This window comes from Aquila chrysaetos, chromosome 5 (assembly GCF_900496995.4).
Source record: "Aquila chrysaetos chrysaetos chromosome 5, bAquChr1.4, whole genome shotgun sequence".
NCBI lineage: Eukaryota > Metazoa > Chordata > Aves > Accipitriformes > Accipitridae > Aquila > Aquila chrysaetos.
The window spans coordinates 51,404,133-51,412,003 of NC_044008.1; the positions used below are offsets into that span (position 1 = coordinate 51,404,133).

The 7,871-nt window shown below is 56.2% G+C and overlaps 1 protein-coding gene and 1 long non-coding RNA gene across 2 annotated transcripts; one reads left to right on the forward strand and one right to left on the reverse strand.

Moving 5' to 3' along the window:
* Positions 1 to 1,068: 1,068 nt before the first annotated feature.
* Positions 1,069 to 3,029, reverse strand: LOC115341990. The gene is made up of 2 exons (XR_003923590.1): positions 1,967 to 3,029; positions 1,069 to 1,243 (listed from the first exon to the last, which is right to left on the reverse strand). It is a non-coding gene; the product is annotated as an uncharacterized LOC115341990 (long non-coding RNA).
* Positions 3,030 to 4,189: 1,160 nt separating this feature from the next.
* Positions 4,190 to 7,570, forward strand: MEX3B (mex-3 RNA binding family member B). Its single transcript, XM_030015707.2, is given in 3 exon segments — positions 4,190 to 4,731; positions 5,674 to 6,316; positions 6,318 to 7,570. Coding segments are annotated over 3 exon segments (1,722 nt in total). The 5' UTR covers positions 4,190 to 4,457; the 3' UTR covers positions 7,123 to 7,570.
* The last annotated feature ends 301 nt before the right edge of the window (positions 7,571 to 7,871 follow it).

The following is a 7,871-nucleotide window of genomic DNA, read 5'->3' on the forward strand; positions in this document are numbered from 1 at the left end:
ACATGCACTGTCTCAGAATAAACTATATTCCCAGTCTTATTGATGATGGGGCCTGTGGGATTTGGGACATTATTTTGTAAGGTTATGGCAAATATGAATTTTACAGTAAATGCTGTAACAGTAGGCAGCAGTGTCCTTAAGTGTAAACAACTGGGATAGAGTGAAGTTGCAAGTCTCTGGTATGAAACACTTTTCCTTGACCCTTAATTTACTTATTCCCTGAGCTGCATGTAATTTATTCTTTGTGATGATACATTGAAAACAGAGGTCTCATCTATTCTAAATTAAAATTATATCCTATATTCTTATCATTGCTAATGCTTTGTATTTACAGTAGTATTTAAAGGCCTCAGATTAATTCATGACCTCCTCATGTTAGGTGCTGTACATATACACACAGTAAGCTCACTGCCCCAAAGACCTTACACTTTAATTAAATAAAGGTTGGAGGAAGGAAGTTCTATTACCTCTGTCACAAATGGGAAATGATAACAGAGAGAAACTAAAAGGACTGAGAATTACACTCCTCCTGCAATGAGTCCTATATTTGCCTGTAATATATCCTCCCTTCCTGCTTTTGTTAAGCTGCTGTAAAATGGTAGGTAGATGGTTGGTCTCTCCCCCAGAGATGGAGTTTACTATAATTCTGCACGTTTCAAGGTTTCATGGAATGAAAGGCGTTATGTAGGTAGATAACACTTTAATTTAGATCTGATTAAGTTATTCCAAAGAAATACTTCTGTGGAGTAGATTCATATGTATCTTGTGTGCATTGCTTGTTGCCACATGAGCACGCTATTGCATAGATTCTGTGTTCCCGGGGGGGCTGCCCTGTTGGTACATGTGTGTTTTAAGGTACATCAGTATAACTTTTTCATTGTCACTATTATTATTCCCTGTAGTTTGCTCTTAAATGTTTTCTGAAATAGTAAAAAAGCAATAGCCCTCAAGATGTTGGACCATTCCACAGGATTTGTAGGAGTCTTGAAACACCAGTGCACGCTTAGTCTCCCAGAAATGCATCTCCTTCTCGCCCTGCCGCCGGAAAGCATCAGGCTTATTCTGAAATGCATTTTAAACATTTTTAATCAGTACTTCTAGCTTAACATTAAAAAATAAAGCTAGATCAGCATGGAATTTTGCTTTGAGATAATTTTTCCCATAGAGGAACAAAAACCTGAAGATAACTTGTTTTCCTTTTTCTCCTTAGTCAGTACATGGATGCTCAGTACAGTACAGTGATCTTGGGCAGAAACACAATTAAAAGTTTAAGCAGATGGGGTGGGAAGGGGGAGGGATTAAAAAAGGGGATAGTATAAGTTAGGAGAATAAACAAAACAAAGAACAGGCAAAACCCAAGCACAACTAAACCACTCTCCTCATATCTTTGCATTTCAGTATTTATGACCCTCCCTGTTGGACTTCAACAACAGTAATCCTCTATATTGACATGTCTTTCCCTCACCTCTGTCCTGTCCTGCCCCATCTGGTAAATGGGTACAGTTACTTTCTGTCTCACAGATTTGAGAGTCCTGAAGTTAAAAAGACTGCAAAGAAGCAGCCTTTTCATTTTTATTTTATTTAATAATAAAGAGCATTATTTTTATTGCTGTCAAAGGTTCTGTCCATCTGCTTTTTCTCTGTTTAAAAAAAAGATGCTCAATGCTGAAAATAGTTAAGAGCCTTCTGGATCCTTGAGCACTTTTAAGTAACCTCTCATGTACCCCCTATGGAAACCATCACTGCTGCCTATGGGAGTAAAGTGTAAATTTGTAAAATAAATAATTTTTTAAATACGGAACTACAGAATTCCCTTAGTTGATGGGACAAGGCAAGCACTTAAGAAAGCACATCACCAGTGTATACCCTTGCTAGAAAACAATCCACTGGAGCTTTGTTACAAAACCTGCAAACATCCTGAGGAAGTGACAGTAATTTGCAATAAACACTGCGTGTAAACAATTACCTGTGACTTGTTACACTTGTTTGTACAGGCAGCTGGCTAAACAGATCTGTGTGCACTTGTAAACGTCTGTCCCTGTCAAACCTGATACTGGAAAACAATTACTATTTGATTTCTCTGAAGTAAGAAAAAGTCAAGTCTTTTGTAGCTGGCAGCTGGCATGGACTAAGTAAATGTGGGTGCTTACAGATGCATGGAGAAAAGCTGGAGAAAAAAAATGGCATGGTGGTGTTTTTACAAGAACGGTGAGGGCACTTTCATGTCCAGTCACCAGACTGAAGGAAGGTTTCTGTGACAGGGTACTTGATGAAAAAGCTGTTTTTACTGGTCGAGGGCTCCCGTGGTGGCGGAGAGGTGAGAGCGAGTGATGCAAGGTCCAAAGAAGAGGCAGGGGTGATTTATTTTCTAGTCGTTTAGCAAAATGGATGCAAGAAAGACGTTGGTGAAATTACGCTAGAGCAGTTATGCATGATGCATTCCTCCCCTTCAGACTCTTACGAAACAGAAACGTTGAAGTTGCAAGGGAGGGAAGCCGGGGAGCGCAGGATTTGCCAGTCACGCTGCAGACTCTTAACTGATAGCTGTCACCCCGCTCCATCCCCACGTCGGCCAGCCCGGCGGGCGGGCGGGCGGCGGAAGCCACAGGCCGGGCTTTAAGGCCCGTGCAGCCTGAAACACGGTGGCACTCGAGCAACTTGCCGCCACCTCCGCAGCGCCCAGGATGCACCGAGCCCGCAGCGCTGCCGGGGCAGAGGCGCCGGGGGCGCGGCTCCCCCGCCAGTGCTGGCCCCCGCCCGGGGCAGCCCGCGCCCGCCGGGGCCTCTCGGCCGCGGCGCCTCGGCGGCCGCAGCCCCCGGGCCCGCAGGCGCTGCCCTCCCGCCTCTCAGGAGACGGCGGCTGGGGGCAGTCGCCGGCCCCGGGCCCGCACGGCTCCCGGCCTCCCCCCGAGGCGCCGCGGGGGACTCCCGGAGGTGGGGCAGCCCCGGGGAGAGGCTCCCCGTGCTAACACGGAGTGCGAGGGGCGCAAGGGCCCCCCCTCGCCGAGGGAGCCGCGCCGGGCCGGGCCGGGCCGAGCGGGCGGCGGGCCCTCTCAGCCGGCCCCGGCCGCGGCGCCGCGCGGCCGCGGGGCGCAGGGCGGGGGGGGCGGGGCGCGCAGGCGCGGGGCGCGCGCCGGCGGCGGGCGGCGCCGCGCGGGAGGCGGCGGGGGAGTGCGGGCGGGGGTGCCGCAGCCGCCGCCCGCAGCGTCTCTGAGGGGCGGCAGCCCCGGGGCGCGGAGGCCGGCGGGCCGCGGCGCTCCGTTTGGCGTCCGGGAGGGTCGCCCTGCCGGCTCCGGTCGTTGCTCGCCGCCTGGCAGGCGGGGCGCGGGGCGTCTCCGGGGCCGGCGAGCGGCAGCGCGCTCCTTCCGAGGCGGTCGGCACACAAAGGACCGCGGTGGCCGCTCATCTCGGCACCCCCCCCCCCCCCGCCAAAAAAAAACCCCAAACCCTAAACAAAAACCCCACCCAGCACCAAAAAACCCACCCCCAAAAAGCCCAACCCTCCCCCACCGGCGCTCAGCTGGGGGCTGGCGGCCGGGAGCAGGCCTGCTTTCGGGAAGAGGGGGGGGGACGTCGAGGAGAGGGGCAGCCCGCGGACAATAGGCGCACGCCGGGCCGGGGGATCGCAAACAAGCGCCGGGGTCCGGTATTGTTCCGCACCCGACAACAAAGAGCGGAGCCGGGCCGGGGTGCTGGGGGGGGGGGGGGGAGGAGAAAGGGGGAAGGGGGGGGTCAGCGCCGGCCCCTCCGCGCCGCGCCCGGCCAATGGGCGCGCGCAGCGATGGCGGCGGCGGCGCGGGGCTGTCAGCGATCGGCGCTTACGCTGCGGCGCCCGGCGCGGCCCCCCTTTCCCTTTCCCTTTCCCTTCCCTTCCCTTCCCTCCTTCCCTCCCTCCCTCCCTGCCTGCCTGCCTGCCTCCGCCCGCCTCTCCAGAGCCGTCTGGCTGCAGCAGTGCCTCAGACAGAGGAGGGGAGAGGAGGAAAAAAAAAAAAAACGCTGAGTGAGTGGAGTGGAGCCTGGGAGGGGCTCCTTAAAGAAACGCTGCCGTCGCTTGGCATTGTGGCCGGCGAGGAACTCGAGGGGGGGAAGCCATCGGAGCTCCTCTCGCTATCCTCTTCCCACCCCCCCCCCCCCCCCCCAGCCGACAAAAAAAAAAAAAAAAAAAAAAAAAAAGAAAAAAAAAAAAAAACAACCGACCAAAAAACCTCGGGGGGGGAGTCGCGGGGGGGGGTCCTGAGAACATCTTATAAACCGGATTGCACTGAGAGGAGGAAAAAAAAAAAAAGCAAAAAAGATACAAAATATACAAGCAAAAGGCAACAACTCCCCGGTCTCCAGCAGTCGCCCACCCTCCCTCTCCTTCTCTCCTGCTGGCCATCTGCCTTGGGTTTTCCTTTGTGTCTGATCTTTTACTACTGAGCCGAGTGCAGGAGGAGGGTGCAACACACACGGGGACTATGCCCAGCTCGCTTTTTGCAGACATGGAGAGGAACGGGAGCGGCGGCGGCGGCGGCGGCGGCGGCGGCGGCGGCGGTGGTGGTGGAGGGGGAGAGACCCTGGATGACCAAAGAGCCCTTCAGATCGCCCTGGATCAGCTCTCCCTGCTGGGGCTGGACAACGACGAGACGGGCTCCATTTACGACAGCGAGCCTCGGAAAAAGAGCGTGAACATGACCGAATGCGTCCCGGTGCCCAGCTCGGAGCATGTCGCTGAGATAGTGGGGAGACAAGGTGGGTGACTGCTGCATGCGAGGGGGTGTGGGTGAGCGGGTCTCCCCTCCGCGCTGCCGGGCGTGCTGCTCAGATGCGACACTGGCCATTCCCGTGAAAACTGCAGCCGTACGGCGGTGGCCACTGCCGGCTTCCCCCAGACAAAGAAAGTGCAGCAGACGTGATGTTTCCGAGGAGCGCTGTGCATCGGTTTCGAGATGCACTTTCAGCTGCTGGGAGGGAGGGGGGTGAAATCACGAAAATAATAAAAAATCCCTCCTTTCCTCCGGCTGCAAAAGTTAGATTTGCAAGAGGAAACGGGAAGAAAATGGGAGCCTCGGTGCTTGGGGGGGTTTCTTTGTGCCCCCAAAGTTAGAAATCGCGGATTATTTTTAAGGAGGAGAAATGGAGTGGGGAAGTGGAACAATGGGATTGGAATAAAGCATCCGCAGTGGGGAATGTGGCTCATTCGGTACAGCCGCTGCTCCTCACCTTCTTAAGAACTGATTTTATTTTTCCGAAAGGAAAGTGCTGAGCAGGAATGTGGACTGGCGGGTGTGTTGATATTTGTTAAGGCTGCTTGCATTTTATTTCTTTTTTTTTTTTTTTTTTTCCCTCCTGGTCGTGCAGTTTTTCTGCACGCTCCTTTTTTTTGTCACCGTTCCTGTGAAGTGCACGTTGGTAGTTTTGGGGCAGTTGGCATGGCAGAGGTGTCGGTGGCCACTTGCAATGCCTTTGGGTGTGTGCCAGGGCTGTGGGCTGACATTACTTTACACCGTGACTGGGGCTCCCGGACGAGATGCCAGCGATGACCCGGGGTAGGGGGCAACATGTTTCGGGTGGGTGTGTTTTTTTTCCCCCTCCCCAGCTGCACCCAAATAATGGGTTGTAACCGGTTGTCGTGTCCCGTTCCCCCCCCCTTCCCCTCCCCTTCGCCCTCCATCTCCCGCATCTCGTTCCCAGGTTGTAAAATCAAAGCTCTGCGGGCAAAGACCAACACCTACATCAAGACCCCGGTTCGCGGGGAGGAGCCGCTCTTTGTTGTGACGGGCAGAAAGGAAGATGTGGCCATGGCCCGCAGGGAGATCATCTCGGCGGCCGAGCACTTCTCCATGATCCGAGCCTCGCGGAACAAGAACACGGCCCTGAACGGCACCGTTCCCGGCCCCCCGAACCTGCCCGGCCAAACCACCATCCAGGTGCGGGTGCCTTATCGCGTGGTGGGCTTGGTCGTGGGGCCCAAGGGGGCCACCATCAAGCGCATCCAGCAGCAGACGCACACCTACATCGTGACCCCGAGCCGGGACAAGGAGCCGGTCTTCGAGGTGACGGGCATGCCCGAGAACGTGGACCGGGCCCGGGAGGAGATCGAGGCGCACATCGCCATGCGCACCGGCGGCATCATCGAGCTGACGGACGAGAACGACTTCCACGCCAACGGCACGGACGTGGGCTTCGAGCTGAACGGCACGGGCAGCCTCTGGAGCAAGCCCACGCCGCCCAGCATCACGCCCACCCCGGGCCGCAAGCCCTTCTGCAACTACCGCAACGACAGCTCCAGCTCGCTGGGCAGCGCCTCCACCGACTCCTACTTCGGGGGCGGCACGGGGGGGGGGCGGCGGCGCCCGCCTGGCCGACTACAGCCCCCCGAGCCCGGCGCTGAGCTTCACCCACAACGGCAACAACAACAACAACAGCGCCAACGGCTACGTGTACGGCGGGGGCGGCGGGGGCGGCGGCGGCGGCGGCGGCGGCGACGTCCTCTCCTCCCCGGACTGCTGCTCCGATCTGCCCTTCGACTCGCCGCCCGGCTTCGACCTGGCCCCCGCCCCGCCGCCGGGGGCCGCCCTCATCTGGCCGCAGTTCGAGCGCGGCCCCGCCGCGCCCCCCTCGCCCGCGCCCTCGCCCGCCGCCGCCGCCGCCGCCGCCTTCCCGGGCGCCGCGCCCGCCAATGCCAACCTGGCGCTGCTGGTGAGCGGCCCCCGGCGGGGCGGCGGCGCCCCGCCCCCGGCGCGGCTCTCCCCGCCCCTGCACGGCAGCGCGGCCGGGCCCGAGCACCCGCTGGCGCGGCGGGTGCGCAGCGACCCCGGCGGGCGGCTGCTGGCCGCCTCCTACCCGCTGTACGCCAACGGGCTGGGCTCCCACCTGCCGGGGCTGCCCTCCGACTCGTCGGCCTCCTCCTCCTCCTCGTCCAGCTCCTCGTCCAGCTCCTCCTGCTCGTCGTCCGGCGTGCGGCGGAAGGGCAGCCGCGACTGCTCGGTGTGCTTCGAGAGCGAGGTGATCGCGGCGCTGGTGCCCTGCGGCCACAACCTCTTCTGCATGGAGTGCGCCAACCGCATCTGCGAGAAGACGGAGCCGCAGTGCCCCGTCTGCCACAGCGCCGTCACCCAGGCCATCCGCATCTTCTCCTGAGAGCCGCCGGGGCCGGGCCGGGGCCGGCGGGGCCGGGGGAGCGGCGGCCGGGGCCGGTGGGGCCGGGGCCCGCCCGGGGCGCGGGGTGCGGGCTGCCAGCTGCGAGCGCGCCGAGGGAGGGCTGGGGGGTGGTGGTGACAGCGGGTGCATGCTATAAATAATAACGGGCGACTCCATTCTAGTGCTAGGCTAGTTTTTACACTGTACTTTAATACGAAGCTTCCAAAACTCCCCCTTTTTTTATAAACGACGACGGCGACGGCGACAACAAAAAAAAACCATAAAAAAAAATATTGAAAGTAGGAGATGCTTATGATGATGACAATGGTGTGTGGACTGTTAGTAAAACGTGCTGGTAGTTCCTAGGATGCTTATTACGAAATAATTAAATCTATGGGTGGATACTTTTCTGAATGTTCTTGAAAGGGCAAGAAGTTCCTGTGAAAAACCATGATACTGCAGCTTTATCGAAGTTTAAAAAAGAAAAAAAGAAAAAAAAAACCCACAAAACTGTAACATATCTCTTATATATATTAAAAACGTTTAAAGGTTTTAAAGATAAATTGCATTAATACAGATTGAAGTATTTTATTCTTTTTTGACTTGAAAAATTATATTTCATATTGCAAAGATGTTTACAAGTATTTTAATTTAAGTTCAGTGAACTTTTTGTAGCTGGGTTAAATCTTTTTTATTTTAGTATGGCCTTATGGCAAAGAACACTGTATTATTTTAATATCACACAATTG